Here is a 26,027-nt window from a genome sequence, read left to right on the forward strand (position 1 = left end):
AGAAAATAAAATACATCAATAAATAAATTACATAAATAAGTATTTTAAAAAAGGTACTGGACAGTTTCTCCGGCTGCTCTCACTTATAATTCCTCTCAGAACTGATCAGGCTCTATTGGTGTTTATGTCATAATTTGAGATAATTTTCTGAAATTCTTTCACCTGTTCAGATTGCATGTGATCTAAAGTTTAGTATATTTTAAAACCTACAACCAAAATTGACTCCCCTTTAAGCCACTGCTATTGTATAAATTATTACTCTTAAGTTTTAAAATGAATAGAAGGCTTTTGCACAATATCATAATTAAATACTTCTTTCCTTTCTGCTTCATGCCTGGACTATGACTTCTGACTGTATAGACATATCAGAAATCAGTGAGGCTGTCTGCATGGAAGGAACATATGAATGTAGTGCCACAGTGAGACATGCTGGGCTGCTGGGTTAACAGGCACATGGTAAAGACTAAACTTCACGCTCAAGTGGATCTTCATACACAGTTCTGCCACTTTCCAGCTCAGTGGCCTTGAACAAGGAACATGTTTCCTGTTTGAACAGCAGATTTGATGAATGCTTTCCTTTTTGCTTATTGAATATGATAGTATTGAATGTACCATTTCAGTATTTGATACTATTACATGGTTTTGTATTGTTCACATATGTGACTTCTAATTTTACTTCTCTTGCTTAGGTTGATGTGATCGTTACCCTGGGAGGTCTCGGTGGACGTTTTGACCAGATCATGGCATCTGTGCATACCCTTTTCCAAGCCACTCACATCACTCCTGTGCCAATTATAATAATCCAGAAGGAATCTCTCATCTACCTCCTCCAGCCAGTGAGTAAACTGCACTCTCCTCACAGAGCTGGTGTTCCCGTAGGAGAGTCACTGTCCTGAGTCTCACAAAGCTCACTAACCTGCATTGCACAAAGATAGTAAAAGAACTAACTTCTGTGGGTTAGTGCTTTCTGTTTTGGTTTTTAGGATTTTTTTTTTTTTTTTTGGTGTTGCTTTTATTTTTTTATTTTTTTCCAACAGAAGAGAAAGAAAATCTTGTAACTTTTAATTAAATTGCCTAAGAATTAAATTTAGCACTTCTTCATTTTGAGTAGCTGAGTGTGAATGACACTCAAAAGCCTCAACAGAGAAGTACGGGCTTAGCAAGTATTTCAGATGGGATCCTCACGTACTTGGAGTGCTGTCATTCTAATTGGAAACTTGGTTTGATTTTTGCTGAGCACTTAAAAGGAAATCTTTAGCTTTTACTATTCATAAGTTGCCTGCTTATTAATTTTGCTCCCTCAAGTAATTTTCTAAAGATGATGTCACTCATTTTCAATGGTAAGCATCAGGAATTTTTCTGCCAGTGTAATGCATAAAATAAAATTCTTACTATAGATCCACATTTTATACAGTTGAATGAAGGCCTGCAGTTTACATTATTCTGCATGAGCATTTTTAAGGATAAGGGACCATTCCATTTTACCTCTCATTGCACTTTGGTATTTATTATTTTGTGTCTGTTACGTGCCTCCTATAGTGTCCCAGCACTGAAATGTGTTCTTTGGCTAAGACAGCAGGTCTCATGTATACTCACCATGTTCAAGTCCTGCTTTGGTTGGTCAGGTTTGGGTTTTTGGCTCTTTTTGTTGCCAAGCTTTGTTGTTTCCTGCAAACACATGTGAGGAAAGCAGAAATCAGATTTCAGATTCCTTACCATCTTCTTAGCCATGAGGCTCGCCTTTCTGCTGCAGTTCCTGGCCTTGAGGATTAAGTCAAGCAGTTATATTTGACCATTGCCCTTCAGTTTATGTGACATGAAGGAGACAGTTATAAACATAACCATTATTGCATTAGTCAATTATCTGCTCTTGTCACCAACTGCTGAGGTCATCAGCTACTGAAGAAAAAGGGTTGCTGCAGGTCATAGCCTTAGCAGTTTCAGCCCAGGACTCAGCGGCCATGTTGATTTGTGGATTCAGAGGATATTGCAGTAATAGCATGATGGTATAAAAACCACTCCCTTTCTGTCTGGGACACAAAGGCAGAAGGAAGGGTGCATGCTCCTGTGGGCACAGTGCCCTTCCAGGTCACACCCTCAGTGATATGAAGGCCTTCTACCAGATCTCACTTCCATAACCGACGAGACTTCCCCGCCACATTCCTACTGCATCCCATGAGTGTCTTCCTGGGAACCAAGCTTTGTCACATGATCAGTTTGGTACGCTAAGGTCCAGGGTATAGAAGTAATACAATGATTACAGTTTAGTAGATAAATATGTTGAGAGAATAAATAATTTGGGCAACATGGAATTAGGAAAATATTCACCGTAACACTATTTATCCATTCAACCTTACATTCACTCAGTTCAGCAATTACTTAGAATTACTACTGATGAAAAACTTATTTTTTCTAGCATTAAAGCAGTCTAAATGAAAAAAAAAAATGCTTCCTTCTGTGGGGATTTTACTGAGCTTACCTTCCCACACTCCTCAGGAGTGAGTCAAGGTTTTCTGGCGGAGAGGATGGGAAAGCCATTAAAAGACAGAAGGTATAAGTAAAGAACCACAGAGGTTTAGGGTATATCATGAAATGTTATTGGACTGTTACCTGGAAAAATGTCAGAAGAATGGTTCTTACTATATTTTCATTTTATGTCCTGAATCTTCACTGTAATTGGTAGGTTCAGGGCTTTCTCAAGAGAACAGTTTGGGAATCTCCTCCATCACTGACTGCTGCCTGCCATCATTTCCTAAAGACTCTTACCCATTGTATTTTTATCTTTTCTTTTCTCTCTTCCTCTGCCACTGTAGCTGGGTGTAAGATTCTCCAGTCCTGTTATATGTATTGCCGAAATTCTCTTTCATAATGTGTATGTCTGTCTCTCTGGACTTCATCCAGATGCCCCCTGCCCTCTCTCACTTCTCTGCATTCCCTGCAGCAGCAGCTGGCTGCTCACCACTGCAGCTCTCACTCCTTCTCCATCCTACTTCCTCAGATGCTGGCCCTTATTCACTCTGGAAATATTCTCATACGTCGAACAAGTTAACCTTTATGGTTTGTAACTTTCATTTCCTCTGTGTCATGGAGTTTGATTCTGTGAATTTTACATCTCTGAAATCTCTATCCAAGAGAGTTGTCTGAGGCATGGGTTAAAAGCACGCCCAAGGAAAAAGTACATTTGCTTTCGTCATCCTCCTAAGTGGACACCTATCCCTGTTCACAGGACCATTAACAACAGAGCACATTTTGTCTGAGACTCTTTTGCAGCATCCATTAATGTGATTCATGATTATAATACCTCTGGGACCTTTGATGTCAAATGATGTGCTCTCTTCTCAGATTTGTTACAGCAAGTTTTTGCTGGGTCATTTCCCAGCATCCAATGAGAGTGATTATATTCATCTTGATGTCTAGGGCCTGTTCTTCATATGGTGGCCCCTAGACTTCAGCCTTTGGCTGAAGTTTGCTGATTTGGAACAAACTGTCAAGTTAAAACTTTGGCTTGGTCTTTATATGGAAACTTGTTATTTTATTTCTAAGTATTGTTATTTTTTAAAAGATACAATACATTTTAGAATAATCTTCTAATTTTTTTTTAGTATCTTGTCTTTTCTGTCAGCTAAAGTACAGTGAACTACACTGCCTCTGTAAACCATCAGGAATAATTAGTCTCAATTCTAACAACTCTTCTGAAACTAAATGTTCTCCTATTTAGGGAGGAATTAGTATAGTTTGGGTACGATTTTCTGTAGTACCTCGCAGACAGCTAGAGCTAGGTGGAGTGGGGTGACTATGCCAAAGCAATTCTCCCTCTGTAATGACCACCTAGCAAGAATACAGTTAGCCATGGAGCAAGAGCTTGGGCCCAAGAAGAGAAGGAACCATGTAAACACAGAATTCTGCCTCAGTATAACTAGAAACTGCAGTTCTGAGAATATTTAGGAATCCCCTTCTACGTGGTTTGTGAGACTATAGTACAGTGTGTTACCTTGAGCTTGTTAAAACAGCATTCTGGAGTCTCCAAACATGCCAGATATGCTATGTTACTGTGGCAAGTGTCCCCACGCATAGTGCCCTGTTTGTTTTCTCTGCAGTAATGTTGGCTTGTCAACGTGAAAATAATTAGAACATTTCCTATCCTTAGGCATAACTATTATATGGAGTGTAGCCACATGTTGATCTTGGTGCACACCCAATGGCCCTTTGAAGGGGGTCAAGGCCTGGCTCCATCCATGTTCCACCAGTGGATGACGACTGTTGCCTTTACCACTATTCTAGGGAGGTTTTTCTTATAAACTAATCCTAGCTCCCTTCCTTTCTACAATATGTAAAGGAATGGCAAAAATATTTTAGTAACAGAAATGTAAAAAGAAGCATGAGGGTGTGGGGCTTAAATCTGTGAATGGGCTTTAATCTTTGCTTGCGTGTATATGAGATATGAACAACCCAAATGAACTTTACAATTTATTCCAAAATCATTTCTCAGAAATAATTCTGAGAACTATTTCTTAGAAATAAACAAATGAAAATGTAGGTTTATTCAGCCTCAAACTGGAGTGCTTGCAGCTAAACTGTTTGGCCTGTTGTTTTTTTCATGATACGTAATAAGTGTGATGTACGCATTATCGTGTGAGTATACATTAGCTAATATTCATATTTGAGAGGAATATGCAGAAGAGATGTCCAACAGGAAATTGTTCATTGTTACAAATAATTATCATCATGATTTTAATTTGAAAAGAACATTATACATTTTTTAGAATGTTTTCAAATATTGTAGACTTAGACTCAAGAAAACTAAAACTGTTATGATTTGGCATCAAAAGGAGAATGACTTAAGATGTTTAAATCAATATTAATAGTCAACACCATGTAGGATGGTAATTTTGATGCTGTTATATGAAAGCTCCCATTTAACCTTCATAGCAGTACTGTTTTAAAAAAAAAGAAAGAAAGACAGATAATAGAGTTATACTGTGAGGCTTCTGACTCAACACTTTTTCCACAGCAGTACATTTCTTCTCTCATTGAATTAGTGGACTAAGAAAGAATTGACAAGCCCTTAAAACAGGTCATAGACCATAGGCAGGTGATTATCCATAAGCAATGTGTAACTAGATGGCAAGTAGCTGAATGTGTGTTTGCGTTCAAATATTTATTCATAAACATAACATGCATACCTGTGTATTTTATGTATACATATAAAATCCTGTGTGATATTAATAGTTTTATCTACAACATTGATTTTAAATAATATAAACATTAGGTACACTATGTTTTTCTGACACTACCCGGGATCAAATCTAGGCAATAGATGTGCTAGGGAAGCCTACTACCTCTGATTTACATCTTCACATTAATATTGACTACATTTTAAGGGTATATCTTTCCTTGTTACTATAATCCCAAATTAAGAAAGATTACTTTCTGATTTTTTTGAACAATAAAATCAAAATGCAACAATGATTGCTATCATATAAACAGATTCAATGATATTACCATTGAAACACATTTATATTAAAAACTAGTAAGGGAGATCCAGGGACACAGGCCTGGTAAGAAGGCGTTCCAAGTAGCTGGGGAGCAGAGAGATCTCTGCCCAGGCAGCAGAAAGTGCGCCCCCCTCCACTGCTTGCTTCAGGGAACCAGAAACCCAGCATTGGGCTGTCTGTTCCCAGCTGGCGGCCATAGGGTGCAGAACAGGCACTCAGACCATCTGCCAGCTGGAACAGCAGAGAACCAGGGACACAGGCCTGGTGAGAAGGCATTCTGAGTAGCCAGGGGGCAGGAGATCCAGGGACACAGACCAGGTACGAGGGAAAGGCGAAAACCAATCACTGACAACAAGATGGCAAGAGGAAAGTGAAAGAGCATATCCCAGAGAACCCAAGACAACCTGGCAACACCAGAACCCAGATCTCCCATCACAGCAAACAGCAAAATGCCAAACACTCCAGAAAAAGAAGACTCAGATCTGAAACCATACCTCAAGACATTGATAGAGATCCTTAAACAAGAATGGGAGGAAAAGCATAAATAATTAGAAGCTTTTAAAGAGGAAAGAAGAAAAACACTCAAAGAACTCAAAGAACTAGAGGAAAACAGAACCAAAGAGATGAAGGAATGGAAGAAGGAACTTAAAACAGAAATGGACACAATAAAGAAAACACTGAAAGAGACAACCCTAGTGGTAGAAAACCTAAAAAAGAAATCAGGAGTCACAGATGCAAGCATTTCCAACAGACTACAAGAGATGGAAGAGAGAATCTCGGGGGCCAAAGACAACATTGAAAACAAACAAAACAGTCAGAGAAGATCCAAAAACCAAAAAGCTCCTAACCCAAAATGTCCAGAAGATCCAGGACACAATGAGAAGACCGAACCTAAGGATAATAGGAATAGAAGAGGGAGAAGAATATCAACTAAGAGGCACAGTAAATATCTCCAACAAAATTGTAGAAGAAAACTTTCCTACACTTAAGAATGAGATGACCACGAGCATAAAAGAAGCCTTCAGAACTCCAAATAGGTTGGACCAGAAAAGAAATTCCTCCTGACACATATTAGTCAAAACGCCAAGTGCCCAAAACAAAGAAAGAATACTAAAAGCAGTAATGGAATAAGGTCATGTAACATATAAAGGCAGACCAATCATAATCACACCCAATTTCTCAACAGAGACTATAAAAACTAGAAGAGCCTGGACAGACATCATGCAGACCCTAAGAGAGTACAAGTGTCAGTCCAAGCTGCTATACCCAGCTGAACTCTCAATCACCATAGATGGACAGATGTATATATTCCAAGACAAATCTAAATTCACACAATATCTGACCACAAACCCAGCACTACAACAAATTATAGGTGGAAAACCCAGTACAAGGAGGGGAACTACATCCTAGTAAAAACAAGAAAACTCTTAAGCAAGAAAACCAAAAGAAAAAACACATACAGGCAAAATTCAACCTTTAAAAGCAAAAATAGCAGGAAACAGCAACCACTATTCCTTGATATCTGTTAACATAAATTGACTCAATTCCGCAATAAAAAGATACCGGCTATCAGACTGGATACATAAACAAAACCCAGCATTTTGCTGCATACAGGAAACTCATCTCAGAGAATAAGACAGACACTATCTCAGAGTAAAAGGTTGGGAAATAAAACTTCCAAGCAAATGGCCCCAAGAAGCAAGCAGGAGTGGCCATCCTAATATCAAATAAAGTAGATTTTCAACCAAAAGTTATCAAAAAAGAAAAGGAAGGATACTTTTTACTCATTACAGGGGAAATTTGTCAGGAGGGAACTCTCAATCCTTAACATATATGCTCCAAATACAAAAGAACCCATATTCATAAAAGAAACCATACTAAAGTTCAAAAAATACATTGTGCCCCACACAATAATACTGAGAGACCCAATACCCCACTCTCACCAATGGACAGATCATGGAAACAAAAACTGAACAAGGACACTGTAAAACTAGCAGAAATTCTGAACCAACTGGAATTAATGGATATATACAAAACATATCATCCTAAAGTAAAAGAATACACCTTCTTCTCAGCACCTCACAACACCTTCTCCAAAATTGACCATATAATTGGTCACAAAAGAAGCCTCAATAGATATAAGAAGATTGAAGTACTCCCATGCATCCTTTCAGATCACCATGGTCTAAGGCTGGTCTTTGATAACAACAAAGGCAACAAAAAGCCCATATACACATGGAAACTAAACAATGTTCTGTTAAATGATAGCAGGGTCAAAGAAGAACTAAAGAAAGAAATTAAAGATTTTCTAGAATTCAATGAAAACAAAAACACAACATACCCAAACCTATGGGATGCGATAAAAGCAGTACTGAAAGGAAAACTCATAGCTCTGAGTGCTTCCAAAAAGAAACTGGAGAGAGCATATCCTAGCAACTTGGCAGCACAGTTGAAAGCTCTAGAACAAAAGGAACAGATACACCCAACAGGAGTAGACTTCAAGAAATAATCAAATTTAAGGCAGAAATAGATCAAATACAAACAAAGAGAACCATTCAAAGAATCAACAAAACAAAGAGCCGGTTCTTTGATAAAATTAACAAGATTGAAAAACCCTTAGCGAGACTAATTAGAGGGCAAAGTGAGAGTATCCAGATTAACAAAATCAGAAATGAAAGTGGAAACATAATAACTGATACTGAGGAAATTCAAGAAATCATCAGATCCTACGATAAAAGCCTATACTCAACAAACCTGGAAAATCTCAAAGAAATGGATGAATTACTAGTCAGATACCATATACTAACAACCAGCACCAAGTAAACCACCTAAATAATCCCATAAGACCTAAAGAAATAGAAGCAGTCATTAAAAGGTCCCAGCCAAAAAAAGCCCCGGTCCAGAGGGTTTCATTACAGAATTTTGTTATACATTTATTGTCGACCTAATACCAATACTCTCCAAACTATTCCTCAGAATAGAATCAGAAGGCACACTTCTCCACTGTTGGTGAGGTTGTAAACTGGTACAACCACTCTGAAAATCAGTCTGGCGGTTCATCAGAAAATTGGCCATAGTACTGCCTGAAGACCCAGTTATTCCATTTCTGGGCATATACCCCAGAAATGCTCCAACATACAACAAAGACACATTCACCACAATGTTCATAGCAGCTCTATTTATAATAGCCAGAAGCTGGAAAGAACCCAGATGTCCTTCAGTAGAAGATTGGATACAAAAATTGTAGTACATTTACACAATGATGTCCTACTCAGCTATCAGAAACAATGACTTTATGAAATTCTTAAGAAAATGTATGCATATAGAGAATATCCTGAGTGAGGTAACCCAGTCAGAAAAGTACAGACATAATATGCCGTCACTGATAATAGGATACTAACCCCAGAAAGCTCTGAACATCCCAGAAACATCTCACAGACTGTGTGAAGTTCAAGAAAAGTAAAGAAAAAACCATTATGCTTATTCCTTACACACCAAGCAAACTTTGACTAATTCCAGTTTACTTCCTGTTTTACATGTACTTTATGCTCATTGTAACTAGCAAGATCTTAATGCACCCTATCAAACCTTTAAAAAAAAAGCCAAGCACACACAAAAATATATTTGTGTACTTTTATGCAAAAATGCTTAAAATGTGTACATTTATCTTTTTTAATATAAAGTTATCCAATAAAAAAACAAAAAAAATTAAAAAAAACAAAAAAACCTTGTAAAAGTCACATTTGGTGTGTGTCTACTATATAAATATTGACTGGTCAAGGGCCCTTCTAAGCCTTTGGACAAAAATGTACTAATTTTAATATTTTCTGGACCACGTAATCATAAGTTCTGTGGTGTTCTCTCTTTCAGATAATGTGTATGTGAGATTTTGATTTAACTAACATATAAATTAGTGATCATCTATGATTGATCAAGGTTATTTTACCTATTTGGGGCTGAGCATTGTGAGCAGTTTACTTAGAAGTATTCGGTGGATTCTACTTCACATCCCCTTTCTGCGTCTATGTTGATCACAAGTGGAATTTTAAAATAAAGGTACAATAACATAGGTCCTAGTGCATATGAATAAAGCTTTCTTCCCAGCATGCACCATTTTATGTTGCATGTTAGCACATTTCAGGAAGTGTAGGTCAAATCCCTTGGTGAATGGAAACCCCATAATAGCATTTGTTTTAATGGGTATGTTTGAGCTATCATTTGAAGAAGGAAAATTAAAAATGTGATGCATAATAATTCTCACTTGAAGAACAAATTTTTTACTTTGTCTCAAACATAATTTAATAGCATCTGCTCAGACTGTATGAGCAGGAAGATTTCTGTGACAGACCATAGGTATTTTAGACCTGAGTCCTTAGCGATTGACACATGCTGAGTGGAATCCCTGCTGTCAACACATAACCTTGTTTACCATAAGGCACATGTGGACAGGATGGGTTCAGGCTTCCCATTCAAACCTTCTCATTTTCTGGTCTTACACCTCCCAGTGGGATAGAAATGTTAGCTCTGTACACGAAGCATAAATTATCTTCCATATCTAAGTTTGATGACAGTTTGTAATACAAGTTAATAAGATTTATGGCCATGAAATGAGATGTCCATAAGCTAATATGGTGTGCCTTTTACATTAGCCTATCTCTGTCCAGTGGTTCTTCTTTAGGCTGCCCATATCTGATCTGGAATGGTGTCATGGTACTGGCTTCTGCCAGTTCTTACCTTACCCATGCACACTTCTAAACATGTAAATAGGCCATCCTAGTGATCTTACAGTTGTTTTCCTGCTGTGGGGTTTTTCTCTCATTCTCCCTCTCACTTGATTAATTACTTACTGTATGAAGTCCTGACATTTTGTGCAGTGTACATTTGTAGAGCTGATAATGGATATGATAAAAAGATGCTAATCGTCTGATCAAAAGACGATGAATATTCATGCAGTAAATTGGGCATGCATGATGGTTTAGGATGCCAACTCAGGGCTCAGGTCTTTGCCCATGTACACAAATCCTCAGCACAGCCTCATCTTTGATAACATCAAAGAAGTAAATCTCAGCAAGATTTACTTGCAGTGGGGTACTGGGAACTTTCAATTCTAGACAGTTCGGAAAGCCTTATTATTCATTACCCAGCTTTAATTCCTGTTTTTTTTTTTTTTTTCTGTTGTATGCTTATAATATTGTTGCGTTTTGCCTTGTCTTTTAGAATCTAGCATAAATTATACAATAGTAAAATTTCAACATATGTGGTAATACATTCCATTCACTGAAAATGTGGTGAGGCCATAGAATGCTAAATACCAAATACAGGAAATGTCATATATGTGACTATAATTTGTCCAGCAGAGCATTAGGATCCTGTTATCTGCAGCAAAAGACATTGATGTGGCGTCTGGTATGCTGAGTGAAAGACCAGATACAGAAAAACAAACCCCATGTGATCCGTTATAGGAGGGTATTTAAACATGTTGATTGAAGTGTGTAATGGTGATCGCTGGAGGTTAGATTAAGCGGTAGCGAAGATGCTGAGAGGTTGCATGGCAGGAACTTAACTGTAAATAGAGGTGATAAATTGTGCTGTTCTGCAGAACAGTGTGTGGCAACAGTTTCACAATAGCCCATATATGTTGTAAGTAACTAGGAAAGAGGAGTATGGGGGTTCCAAACAAAAGGTCACAAGGAAGAGATGGAAATATTGATTACCCTTGTTTGATAGGCACGTATTTTACACATACATTGAAATATCACCATGTACTCTATAAGTATGATGATTATTTTAATGTTAATCAAAACACTTCTAAAAATATCTGAAGTAGCAATTGTTAGTCACCATAAGTGATTTTCCATTGCACTGAACACAAAGAAAAGTTATAAATTATCACCCTTTTCCTTATAAATTTGTATAGTTAAAGTAATATTTTTTAAATAAAAATACAAATTGGTGCTGAAATGTAGCATCTTAGTTAGGATTTCTATTGTCATGATCAAACACCATGACCAAAAGTAACTTGGGACAGAGGGTTTATTTTGACTTGTGGCTTGAAGCCCATTATTGGGGAAGTATGGCAGAGGCCGTGGAGAAGTGCTGCTTGCTGGCATTTTAATCATGCCTTCTCAACCTACCTTTTCAGACAACCCAGAACAATGGGATGGACCATCCTTCTTTAGTCACTAATGAAGAATATGTTCTACAGGATGGCAAAATGCCAGACTTGGGTGCCGGCATTTTCCATATTGAGGTTGTAATACCTCTCTAACAGTGACCGTAAAGGGACTCCAAATCCCTCTCATTCCCAATTGTCCTTTCTTATCCAGAAGGAAATTAGCAGCATTACTCTTGGTGCTCTGTGCCTGCCCTAAACATTGTTCTTACTTTACACACTTCTTTATTTAGATTCTTTGCTCTGAACCAATGCAACAACTTTCCCACTGGACCTGTGAAGATACCAGATTGTTTACCTCTGTAAAATGTGCCTAGGCTTTCCAGAAAATGTTCAACAGCCATTTCTTTTCTTGAGCTTCTTACTCTGTCCTCCTTGGTTCTTTTCCTTTATTAATATGTTTAAGCATTAATTCAATAGACTAGCCTACTATTTTGTTTGCTAGTTTTGAAGTGTTACTTAAAATTCTTATATTTTAATGTGAAATGGGGCAGTCAGATTCCAGAACTATGGAATTTTCATTTCTCTAGATAGTTCAGTGTTCTAGATAGTTCTCAGTTCTCTAGTTCCTTCAAGTTAATAGAGAAATGTTCTCTCTATTGTTTTATTTATGCTTAATTAGACTAATTTTTTTTAAAAATAAGAGTAATAGTAAGTACCCAAAGTATTTATTTTGTAGGTTTTGTTTTGTTGATTTGTAGTATACAAACAGCATTCTTAGAAATTCCTGTCATGTCATGGTACTCAGTGCTCTGGCACAGAGCACTGAACACAGAGATGGTTCTAACACTGTTCAGAGTGGAAGAAATAGGGAGATACACATTGAAATTCTGAAACACAGTGACAAGCACAGGACAAATAAGGATAGCTTAGAGAAAGGATCTAACTCACATTGGATATCTAGTTGGTATCAATTCATGGGTAGTCGCCCAGATGAAATGAAAAAGTATAAAATGGAAGGAATAGATACTTAACGTGGTCCTTTGGAGAACATGGGGCAGCATACTAGGCACTGGTTTTAAGGCCAAGAGCAGCTGGGTGTGGCTGCAATGCCATGAAGCTGCTGTGTTGTAGGCAAAGGTCCAGCAGTAAGAATTTTATCGAAATATGACATTCAATAATAAATTTAAATAGTTGAGACCCACTTTTAGAAATCTCAGAAAGAAATAGCAACTAACTTTTAGAATTAAACAGGAATATGAACAAAATATAACAGTGTTTGTTTGAGACATGTTCTGGAAAGTTGTTAAAGAGACACAGAACGGTCAGTCTGATTGATGCCAGGGTTACAGACCTGATTAATGAGTGTGCCCTTTGGAATAGAGACTTCCCATCAAAATGAGAAACTGGCCAGTCGATTCTACTGTGTCGAGATACTGAAGTATTTCTGGAACAAAGAAAAGTAGAATGGTATGTCATGTAGGCTAGATGTGGTTTATTAGAGGGGTGCACATGCATGTGTGAGTGTATGTGTGTGAATTATACACATTGTACATGAAGCCTTCTAAGAGAACTATTCACTTCCAGATATAGTAAAAGGAGGAAGGGCAGACAGATGGACCTATGGAGTACCTTACAGGAGAAGTACCACAGATGTTGAGTCACCGTGTGTTAACTGGACTACTCAGTTTGGGTATGGCGTGGAGGGAGGGTGACATAGGTTTCTCTAATGCTGCTTTTACCACACTTAACTCCACGGGTCCCATGCAGCTTCCTTTTCTCTTCACATGTCCCATGACCATCTGTCGATTCTGAGTCAGATCTTCTAATGTCCTTTTCTGGTCTTGGGAAAACTGCCCATTGAATATCTTTCAAAATGACCATTGCTAATCTTTTCTCTGTTTGTGTAACGTTACATTTTGCTTAGAAAAAATATTTCTGCATATCACACTTTTTAAGCTCTGCTGAAAATTTGAACTTCTAGACTGTGCTTGCAAGTAAACCCTACTAGGTCTTCATCTAGATTAATTTTAAAACTTCGTATCATAATCTAGCCTGACTCTGTGACAGAATCCCATGAAGTGGCTTACAAATAACAGAATCGTGTTTCTTACAGCTGTTAGGGCTCAACAGCTGAACATCAAGGTGTTGGAAAATTAATTTCATGGATTTCTTTCTGTCATCATGTTTACATACTAGAAGGGATATCTGGGCTCCTAGAGCCTGTTTACACCCTCATCCACCAGGGAAGAGCCCTCAAGATCTGATAGTGTCACATCATGGGCTAGTTCACAATACTCAGTTCTTCACAAAAAAAGTATTCAGACATAGTGCTTTTAAGATTGTTGTTCCTCAGGGTTTTCAATAATCTAACTAGAAAAGAAAAATATTCTAATAAGTGCTTTGATGGCAATTTTTTAAAAAACATATAATTACCTCCATTTCTATATTTTACAGTTATCAGAATTGACTGACCTGATATTGGCAGAATAAAAAGAAATGAAAGATTTAGGTAATCTTAAATGGATTGTACTCAGTCAAGGTATTGATTATTGACTCATAAGAGGGCTGCATGTGCCCTTAGGTTGGGAGTCAGACTTCAAATAATTCAGATTTCCATTTGCATTCTAACTTCTTAATTTGTTAGAAGATCATGGCTGCGGTGTGTTACATGTGGGTAGTGGTGGCAGTGGTGAGAGGCTTTAAAGCAGTGTCCTGGGGGCAAAGAATGAAACACATTCCTGGTTCCTGCCACTTACCTACACCTTTAAAGTTCTTTCACCTTAAAGAAATCTTTAACTAAAAAGGTTTATAGAAAGACACCCATCAGCAAAACCTTACAGCAATCCAATGGTGATTCTGAAGCAGTGAGGAAATATAAAATTCTATCTCCATGGAAACTGTATAAAAATGTATTTGAATATTGGCCTCTGATTTTCAACCCATGAATGACAGAGAATCAGTGTTAGATACTTGAGGCAACTCATGAGAGGCTGTGTGCAGGTGAAATAACAGAAGAGTTGGCGTCAGCATGAATCTGAGTGCTGTCATAATTTAGCATAATCCAATTCTGGGTAAAGAATGGGAATATTGAGTATGAAATGTCATCTACATGCGTGCGTGCGCTTGCACATGCACACGCACACACAAAGCCATAGTCCTGGGTAGCAAGGACATAAGTACACTGTGTCGTGTATACATAGCTCAGTTGAGCATTGCTTCAGCATCTTTCTTTGACTGAAAGCCAAAAGTTGCCAAACCAGTATCAATGAACTGTGAAGGGATTTAAGTATTACCAGCAGGAGAATGAAATGAGCCTCTGGAAGGAAGATTGGCAGAAGTGAAAGTTTCTATATAAAAAACTCCCTGAAGCTCCAGCTGGGTTGTTCTACTTCTTGGCCAATTAAGTGTTTGTACCTTTGAGTTTTGAAGCATTTTGGTGTCATTTACTCCAAAAATGGCCAAAATAGAAAGTAAATAATATGGGACGGGTTAAACAAATAAAACTGGGATGTAGAAGAAAGGGAGCTATACATTCAAGCTTAGCATTCATTCTGGAAGAAAGTGACTTCTCCCCCTCCCCACATACACACATAAATAACACATGTGGCACACAAATACATATCTATTCCCACTGTTTCAATGGAAGAAAGAGCAAATGTTTTATATCTGAGATACATAGGAGTGTTTATTGTGTCTTTTGAAAAACATGCCTTTCAGAAGTAATTTTTAATCGTTTATAGTTTTTTTATTATAGCTGATAAACACTTTCAGCAAAGTAATGGGATACAAATTAACTCACAAAAATCAGTAGGCCTCTTATATACAATACCAAATGAACTGAAAAAGAAATCAGAGAAATAATACCTTTTACAATAGCTTCAAATAATATAAACTTTCTTGGGGTAACTCTAACAAACCAAGTGAAAGACTTATAAAACCTTGAAGGTATTAACGAAAGAAATTGAATACCATATCAGAAGATGGAAAGATCTCTCATGGTAGGATTGATAGAGTAAAGATGGCTATCCTCCAAAAGGTAATCTACAAAGTCAGTGCAACCCCCACCAAAATTCCAACACAATTCAACACAGTCTTCAAAAGATAATTTCAGCTTGATATGGAGACACACACATAACAAACAATAAAAAGGAATAGCTAAAACAGTGCTGAGTAATATAAGGACGACTGGCATCACCATCTCCAATTTCAAGTTGTACTGCAGAGCCACAGGAGCAAAAACAACATGTTCTAGACACAAAGACAGTCAGGTTGATCAGTTCAATCAAATTGAAGACGCAGATATTAATTTGCATGTGTGCAAACATGTAAATTCATGTAAAGAGTCTAGAAATGCACAATGGAGGCTGGGAGGAGAAGCACCTTCAAAAAAAAAAATGGTGCTGGTCAATGTGATGTCTACATGTAAAAGAACATAAATATATTACATTTGCAGATGTTAGGAGAATGTACATAAGCAATCCCCAAAACTTCACCTGAGAACTCGTAGAGCTGATTAAAAAAAAATTCAGCAAGTTGGCAGGATATAAAATTCACTCAAAGAAATCAGTAGCCTTCTTAAACACAAGTGGTAAACAAGCTGAGAAAGAAATTAGGAAACCAGCACACTTCACAATAGCCACAAATAATATAAAATATCTTGTTGTAACTCTAATCAAGCAACTGAAACATCTGTACAACAAGAAGTTCAAATGCCTGAAAAAAGAAATAGGTGAAGGCCTCAGAAGATAGAAAGATCTCCCATAGCTCGTGGACTGGTAGGATTAACAGTGAAATAGGCCATTTTACCAAAAGCAATCCACAAATTCAGTATCATCCCCATGAAAACTTCAACATAATTCTTCATAGATATGGAAAAAACAATTTTCAACTTTACATGGGAAATCAAAAAAACCCCAGATAGCCAGTACAATTCTCAACAATTTAGAACTCCACAGCTGATGGCAAAATCAAACACTACTGTTATACAAACAAAAACTGAAGGTGTAACAATAAAAAGATTCTGGATGACAGTCTGTTAAAGATCACTGCCTTGCTTAGATAATATCAGGGGAGCTACCTCCTACGGCAGATGAGAACAAATACAGAGACCCACAGAGAGAATACAGAGAAAATATGAATAAAACGAATTAAAAATAAGATCAAATTGAAGAGTGGTTAGAGGAGGACTTGCTATGTCACTGTGAGGCAAGAAACTTCCAAAGACACCAGTAAAAAAAGATTTTTTTGGCCATTTATTGCTGGGCTGGTGGCCTATCCTGAAGAGTAGTTTGTTTCCCCCAGTGAGACTCCCTTGGAAGGAGCTAGATTTTCATTTAAAAGACTATCCTCTGGGGATAGCTTCTGTGTTAGGGATGAGGGAGTTTGTTCACTTCTCTCCACTCTAGGACCCAGTTAGGCACAGACCTGAGATGTTGAAATATGTGCTTTCATCCTGTTGACTTAGGGGGACTTGTTTCCTTGGTGTCCTTTATTACCTCTGGCTCTTAGATTTTCCCCCAAAATATATTTATTTTTAATCACTTTACATCCAGATGGCATGGGAAAGGGATCCAATGGCAGGTAACAAAGTCACACAAAGCCCACTCTCCAACTGTTAGGGGACTCACATGAAGACCAAGTTGCATATCTGCTACAAACATGTAGGGGCTAGGTCCAGTCCTTGCGTACATTTTGGTTGGTAGCTCAGTCTCTATGAGACTCCATAAGCTTAGGTTAGTTAGTTAACTATGGCTCTGCTTTCTGCTTTCTCTCTTTTTTTTTTTTTTAAATTGGGTATTTACATTTCAATGTTATCTCCTTCCCCCATCTCTTGCCCCTCCCCTTCCAATGCCTCCATGAAGGTGCTCCTTCTCCCAACCACCCTCTCATACATCAGCACCTTGGTGTTCCCCTTCACTGGGAAAAAGAGCCTTCACTCGACTGATTCTCTGGAGTCCAACTTCTTGAGTTCTTTGTATATAGTGGATATTAGACCTCTATCAGATATAGGGTTGGTAAAGATCCTTTCCCAGTCTTTTGGCTACTGTTTTGTTTTCTTGACACTATCCTTAGCCTTACATAGGACTCTTCTCTCATTGATGGCAGAGAATGCTGTCCTCTGCTGCATATGCAACTAGAGCCATAGGTCTTTCAATATGTGCTCAATGGTTGGTGTTTTAGTCCCTGAGAGCTGTGGTGGGTTTGGCTAGTTGATCATTTTGTTCTTCCCGTGGGGTTTCAGACTCTCAGTTCCTTCAGTCCTTTCTCTAGCTCCTCTATTGAGGTCCATGTGTTCAGTCTGATGGTTAGCTGCAAGCATCTGCCTGTGTATCAGTATGACTCTGGCAGAGGCTCTGAGGAGGCATCCATACCACATTCCTGCCATAAAACACAACTTAGCATCAGCAGTAGTGCTTGGGTTTGGTGGCTACATATGAGTTGTATCCCCAGGTGATGCAGTCTCTGGATGATCTTTTCTCCAATCCCTGCTCCTCTATTTGTCCCTTTATTTCCTCCTATGAGCCTTTTGTTCTCCCTTCTAAGAAGGACTGAGGCATCTACCTTCTGGCCTTCCTTCTCTTTGAGCTTCATAAGTTCTGTGAATTGTTTCTTGGGTATTCTAAAGTTTTTGGGCTAGTATCCGCTTATAAGTGATACCATGAGTGCTCTTTTGTGACTGGGTTACCTCACTCAGGATGATAGCTTGAAGTTCCAATCATTTGCCTAGGAATTTCCTGAAGTCTTTAATAGCTGAGTAGTTACTCCATTGTGTACCACAATTTCTAAATCCATTCCTCTGTTGAAGGATATTTGGATTCTTTCCCGCTTCTGGCTATTATAAATAAGGTTGCTATGAACATAGAAGAGCATGTGTCTCTTTGAGATTTTGGAGCTTCTTCTAGGTATATGCCCCGGAGTGTTATAGCTGGGTCCTTGGTGAGCACTATGTCCAATTTTCTGAAGAACAGCCAGACCAATTTCCAGATTGGTTGTACCAGCTTACAACCCCACCAACATTAGAGGACTGTTCCTCTTTTTTCATCTCCTCTCCAGCATCTTCTGTCATCTGAGTTTTTGGCCCTAGCCATTCTGACTGGTGTGAGGTCGAATCTCAGAGTTGTTTTGATTTGCACTTTCCTGATGACTAAGGATGTCTAGCATTTCTTTAGGTGCCCCTGAGCCATTTGGTATTCTTCAGCTGAGAATTGTTTGTTTAGCTCTGTACCCCATTTTTAATAGAATTGTCTGATTCTCTGGAGTCCAACTTCTTGAGTTCTTTGTATATAGTGGATATTAGACCTCTATCAGATATAGGGTTGGTAAAGATCCTTTCCCAGTCTTTTAGCTACTGTTTTGTTTTCTTGACACTATCCTTAGCCTTACAGAAATTTTACAATTTCATGAAGTCTCATTTATCGATTCTTGATCTTAGAGCATATGCCATTGGTGTTCTGTCAAGGATATTTTCTCCTGTGCCTATGTGTTCTAAGGTTTTCACCACTTTCTCTTCTAATATTTTCAGTGTACCTGGTTTTATGTGGAGATCATTGATCCACTTGAACTTGAGCTTTGTACAAGGAGATAAGAAAGGGTCTATTTCCATTCTTCTGCATACTAACTGCCAGTTGAACCAACACCATTTGTTGAAAAGGCTGTCCTTTTTCCATTGAATGTTTTCAGCTCCTTTTTCATAGATCAAGTGACCATATGTGAGAGGGTTCATTTCTGGGTCTTCAATTCTGTTCCATTGATCTACCTTCCTATATCTGTACCAGTACCATAGAGTTTTTAACACAATTGCTTTGTAATATACCTTGAGGTCAGGGATGGTGATTCTAACAGAATTTTTCTTGTTGAGAAAAGATTTCACTATTCAAGGTTTTTTGTTATTCCAGATGAATTTGAAAATTGTTCTTTTCAACCCTATAAAGAATTGAGTTGGAATTTTGATGGGGATTGCATTGAATGTGTAGATTGCTTTTGGTAAGATGGCCATTTTTACATAGTTGATCTTTCCAATTCATGAGCATGGGAGATCTTTCCATTTTTTGAGATCTTCTTTAGTTTCCTTCTTCAGAGATTTGAAGTTCTTGTCATACAGATCCTTCACTTGCTTAGTTAGAGTCGCACCAATGTATTTTATTTTGTTTGTGACTATTGTGAATGGTATCTTTTCTCTAATTTCTTTCTCAGTGTGATTGTCCTTGAGTAGAGGAAGGCTACTGATTGGTTTGAGTTCATTTTATATCCTGCCACTTTGCTGAAGTTGTTTATCACCTGTAAAAATTCTCTGATGGGATTTCTGGGGTCACTTAAGTATACTATCTATCATGTCATCTGCAAATAGTGATATTATTACTTCTTCCTTTCCAGTTTATATCCCTTTAATTCCTTTTGCTGTCTACTTGCTCCAGGACTTCCAGTACTATGTTGAATAGGTATGGAGAGAGTGAGCAGCCTTGTCTAGTCCCTGATGTTGGTGGGATTGCTTCAAGTTTCTCACTGTTAAGTTTAATGTTGGCTATTGGTTTGCTGTATATTGTTTTTATTATATTTAGATATGGGCCTTGGATTCCTGTTCTTTCCAAGACTTTTAACATGAAGGGGTGTTGAATTTTGTCAAATGCTTTCTCAGCATCTAGTGAGATGACCATGTGTTTTTTTTTTCTTTGAGTTTCTTTATATGGTGGATTATGTTGATGGATTTCTGTCTATTAAACCATTCCTGCATCCCAGGGATGAAGCCTACTTGGTCATGGTGAATGATCATTTTGATATATTCTTGGATTTGGTTTGCCAGAATTTTATTGAGTATTTTTGCATCAATATTCATAAGGGACATTCTGATTGGACTGTCTTTATATGTTACATGTCCCTTTTCTCTTACTACTTTTAGTATTGTTTTTTGTTTTGAACAGTTGGCATTTTGACTGTTATGTGTCAGGAAGAATTTCTTTTCTGGTCCAAACTATTTGGAGTTCTGTAGTCTTTTTTTTATGCTCATGGTCATCTCATTCTTAAGGGTAGGGAAGTTTTCTTCTACAATTTTGTTGAAGATATTTACTGTGCCTCTTAGTTGATATTCTTTGCCTTCTTCTTCTCCTATTATCCTTAGGTTTGGTCTTCTCATTGTTTCCTGGATCTCCTGGACATTTTGGGTTAGGAGCATTTTGGTTTTTGCATCTACTCTGACTGTTTTGTCTGTTTTCAATGTTGTCTTCGGTCCTGGAGATTCTCTTGTAGTCTGTTGGAGGTGCTTGCATTTGTGACTCCTGATTTTTTTTTTTTTTTTTTTTTTTTTTTTTTTTTTTTTTTTAGGTTTTTTTCATCTCCACGGTTGTCTCTTTTTGTATTTTCGTTATTATTTCTATTTGCATTTTCAATTCCTTCACCTCTTTGTTTGTGTTTTTCTGTAGTTATTTGAGTGATTTTCATGTTTGCTTTTTTAAAAGCTTCTATTTGTTTATGGTTTTCTTCCCATACTTGTTTAAGGGAGTTATTCATGCTCTTCTCAAAGATCTCCATCATCATGTTGAGGTATGATTTCCGGTCTGAGTCTTTTTTTCTGGAGTATTTGGCATTCCTCTGTTTGTTGTGATGGGAGAGCTGTGTTCTGGTGTTGCCAGGTTGTCTTGGTTTCCTTTGTTAAAGTTTTTTTCATTTCCTCTTGCCATCTTGTTGTCTGTGATTATACATGGTCTTGTTGTCAAGGATTGATACCTGTCTCTCCCGTGGACCTGAGGGCCCGTGTTCTCAGGAAGAAAACCACTTCTGAGTTTTCAGCTTTTAGTGGGCAGGCAGTGAGTTCTGGTAGCAGTGACTCAGCTCTGTCTTTGTGGGCTCAGGTGTCAGAGCTCTTGTTAGGCTGTTTTGGTAGTACAGCCCTATGCCCACAGGTCCTGAATACTACTGGCAGGGACCTGGCTCTTTCTCTAGGCCAAAATGGACCCTTTTACAGATAGCACAGTACTTTCTGCTCTCTGAGAACTCCTGGTGTGCTCTCCCTGGGCCTATGTGCAAGGCTCCCCTCTAGACCAGGTGTAAGAAGGTCTGTAGGGTTGAACTCCAAGCAATGCCTTTCCTGGGCGAACCCTGGCTCCCACTGATAAGGGCCCATGCCTTTCTATGGGCCTGTGTGTCTAGTCTGTGAGCCTTTCCGAGCAGATCCCAAGTTTTTATGCCAGAGGTCCATCCCCACTGTGGGCTGCAGGGGCATGTTTTTGGTGTGTCCCACCTAATCCTCTCCTTTCCTTGGTTACTCATAGCTCAGTATCACCAGGCCTGTGTTCCTGGACCTCTGCTGTTCCAGGTGGTTATATCTCTCTTTTTTAAATAAAGTAGTAAGAAAAATAAATAAATAAGGCTGCTATGAACAATAAAAAAAAGAAGATGATGTAAACAACAAAGTACTAATGTATATGATTCCCAAATTCTACAAAATCATTTAAAAAGTAGTTCATAATTAGGGCATTAAGGAAGATTTTTCTTGTTACTATCTGATTCAATAGAAAACAATAGTTTTTATTTGCTTATTTTTATACTTCCTGTTCATAACTAGAAAGAATTGACATCCCAGATGGCAGAACACCTGATTTACCCATCTGTTTTACAATGGACCAAGGGTGCAACATTGCACTGAGAATCGCTTGTGTAGTCCAGTGCTTCAGAATTCCAATTTAGATTTGCTTTATCAATTTTACAGTCTTGCATTTATATTGTAATTTTGACTTAATTTTGTCACTGTGAGGACTATAAAGTAAATTTTATTTGCATGTATAGTTGCAATTATTTTGTGACAGCTTTTTTTTTTCAAAATTTTCTTTCCTCTGTAAATGTTTTGTTGTCAAGTCAGTCATAATTGGTCATGCATCTGAGTGTGAATTATTTCTGCTCTCTCTAATACACCCCATTGATCCAACAGTCTCTCAGGCTTGGCTCAGTTCTATAATCACTTTGACTACATAAATAGTCTTGTTTTTGTCCTTTTGTATTTTTGCCAATGTTCAGTGAAGGAACTTTTTCAGCTCTAATGAACAGCCACTTTTATTTTCCCCAGAACTGATGCAGGAGTAAGGGTGACTTCCAAATGCCCCACAGTGAGTGTTACACAAAGAGATTGATAAGCTACAGATACCTGTTGACCCTCAGTGTAACCAACCAAGTAGGTGAGAAGAAAGAATATCCTAGTGTAGTTTTAAAGTGTCTTCATGTTCTTATAAATGAGGCTGAGCACATTAAAAGTTGTTCATGTTCCTTCTTCCATGAACTGCTCATCTTTCATTTTGAATACTTGGCCTTTATTTTTCTGTGTTGGTGGAAACATTTTATCAGTTATTAACACAATCCATTATCTTTAAAGTGATTCATATAAACTTTGCTCTGCTCATTCATCTCCAATTTGATTATGTTTGTTTTGTGTAAATACTGTTACCTTTATCCTAATGAATTTATAACTAATTGTGTTCTTTCCTAGGCCTATTTTCAGAACAAGTTTAAAAGTTTAGATTATCTTGATCCAATAGTATATTCCCATTTATGACCTCTCTTCCATCACCTAGTTTCCCATTAATTATTAACAGTAATTAATAATTTGACATATTTACTTAAATTCAATTAGCTTATATTGGTTTGTTCAACAAAAGCACATATTTCATTCATATGTTCTTCCAATAAGACATGTTTATGTGTTCATGGTATGCATATAATATGTGATTGACAGGAGTGAGATGGATCTGATACTGGGTAGCATTTTAGGATATGTAGATACCCTCATGTTTCTCCTGAGGTTTTCCACAGGACCTGGGAACGCTTATGTCAGGGGTCTTGTGGTGCCACCATTTTACTGTCATCTATGTGCAGTTTAATTTTGTTAACGTGCAGTGAAGTACATAGAGTCCAGGTTCTGAATGCCCAGTTTCTCATAAAGTTACATTACTCACTATAATGGGTGGAAGATAGCAATAAACACTTTTATTTATGATTATAACTAGGGGGTTATAAAATTATTCGACCCATGTCAAGTCACATTCCCTTAAGCTCTCTTCCTATAAATGCCACAGGTCTATAGCAAGGATACCACACCGGTCATACTTTGACTGTCTTCTGCCTGTGGTGAGAAATGGTTTAGAAACAGAGGAACGGGGGATTCTTCTTCATGGACTGAAGAAATGCTACCTCACAAAATTAGACAGAAGTACTTAAAAGAGCAATTGCTATTTCATTTCTCTCCTTACCTCAGTAGCGAGTTCGTGCTACAGTTCTAGAGTTTTTAAATCTGAGATAAGATTATATTGTAAAACATTTTGATTGGAGCACAAGAAATGAAGTTCAACAAATCTTACTGTTTTAGCATTTTTGTGTTCTATAATTTTATAATTTATATACGTATATGTGTGTATATATATGTATGTACATATAAATACATGGTAAATATTAAAATTCTAAGTTAAAGTTAGACTTCTTTAAGATACTGCATTGGATTGTGAAGTTGCCTGTTAGTTATCTTACTTGAAATTTTATTTGAAAAGAAAGAGGGTATAGTAGCCTAGATTTGAGGACATCAAAAATATTAAGTTATTTAGAACTAAGTCGATATCCTACTAAAATGCCTTATGCTGGCTAAAACTGACATCTTGAGAAAAAGAGATATGGGACTAGTTGAAGAAACAATTTCTGTTTGGAAAAAAAAAAAGGTGTCTTGGGTTTACAAGTAAACCATCTTTAGAACTTGAAACAAATCTTCCCATGTTATAAAAAGTGCTGTTCTTCTCACCAGATGTACTTCCTATGAGTTGCTTTTGTGACACTCTGCAGATTAGACAGTAGACTAAGTTTCAGTGCACAGGACTTGGTCATATGTTCATTTACCAAGCTGAGTGCCTCGTTCAGAACTTGTCAGCTCTACACCCTGAGCCAGTACATGCCATTGGTTCCAGACTGTTAACTGTGTGCACCCTTTGTCTTTTGATACCTTTTCTTTGTTATTCTCACCTGTAGTCTGAATTTCATTATAGAGTGAGTCGAGTAGTTTTGCTTTCAGCATCTGCATTTGTCATGCTCATTGGCATATATACATATTTTGGAAGTCTCTCCCAAAGAAGTCTCATTTAGAAATTTTGACATTAACCTAGAAAAAGCACATTACTTTTTAAAAGAAGCTGATATGGTTGCAGAGAATAGAACTATTAAATATATCAAAGTTTCGTGATACCATGTAATATTCCCCTTTTAGCATGTCCAACAAGTCAGAATAATAAGATGAAAACCAAGTTTTTGATCCTTCAGCAATTAGGACTTGGTTCTTTTTTATAAAAGTTGTTGTCATCCAAAATTATTCAGATACATATTTTTATGTGTCCCTTCTGCTTATTCAAGTACCATAGACTCTTTTATACTCATATAACAATTCCAGACCATTGAAGGACCTAGTGGAATAGCTTCACGTGGACACTTCGGTACCAAACATTTGTACACTATTGTTTTCTATATAAGAGTTTCGAGGATTGCTTAAGGGCCATGTCTCCTTCATATAGTTCAAAATAATTGGAGAAAATGGAGACATGTGAACAGATATCCCAAAAGGTTTATATATTGGCAACCCCTTTAGTTGCTGAAGACCATTGCTGTGGAGTCTGGAAAACACACAATGCCTCATTTACCAAAAATACTGTGCCTGTTTTAGATCCTCTTTGGTTTACTTGTGCTAATCTATGGGAATTTTCACAAATTTTTATAATATCTGAACAGTTCACGATAATTCTTTTGTCCTATCATAATTTTTCCCTATATGTGACAAACAAATACAAGAATTCTTCTATCAAATATGACCACTTTGTTTACATAGATGCCCTATGTAATCATGACACTAGTATGACATGGACCAAGTCCAAGAACCTATTTTTTGTTTATCTCCATCCACAGCCTGAAAGAGAGGCTAGGAAATTACAGTACATTCCAAATCCTCATCGTTGCTTTCTATAAAACATCTAGGACCTCTTTCTGTTAAGTTATATTACACATGAGGACAATAATAAGCCACCTTAGCACATTTGGAACAAAAAAAGATATGGTATATACATGGGAGGCTACTGAAATGTCCTTCCTGCTAAAGATGAATCTTCTCAGAGACTAGATTCCAATTTTAAGAACAGGCTTATTATAACTTTAATTTTTTAAAAGACCTATGTTTAATGATGGTTCTTAAATGGTTTAACCTCCTTTTTAGCCTCCCACCTACCAGAAGTAGTAGGAAAGAAAGTATACAAGGGAAGTAGACCTGTTTAGAAAGGTTTTAGGAGCAGCTCCCATCTGTGTTGTCTGGAAATCTGCAGTTCAGTTCACAAGTTAGCAGTACCTTACTCCACTCACAAACACTTAAAAGATACTCCAGCAATCCAGTTCTGTAATGTGCTGTTAGC

At 37.5% G+C, this 26,027-nt stretch overlaps 1 protein-coding gene across 2 annotated transcripts in view; it reads left to right on the forward strand.

Moving 5' to 3' along the window:
• The window catches only part of TPK1 (thiamin pyrophosphokinase 1), a gene marked incomplete at its 5' end in the record, with an annotated part of 314,282 nt that overhangs the window by 196,820 nt on the left and 91,435 nt on the right, over positions 1–26,027 (forward strand). For both annotated transcript variants that reach the window (XM_080931980.1, XM_080931979.1), the window contains one exon: positions 690–836. In XM_080931980.1, the coding sequence (XP_080788106.1) occupies positions 690–836 (147 nt within the window). The remainder of the gene's footprint in view (positions 1–689; positions 837–26,027) is intronic.

This window comes from Micromys minutus, assembly GCF_963924665.1.
Source record: "Micromys minutus genome assembly, chromosome: 18".
NCBI classification, from domain to species: domain Eukaryota; kingdom Metazoa; phylum Chordata; class Mammalia; order Rodentia; family Muridae; genus Micromys; species Micromys minutus.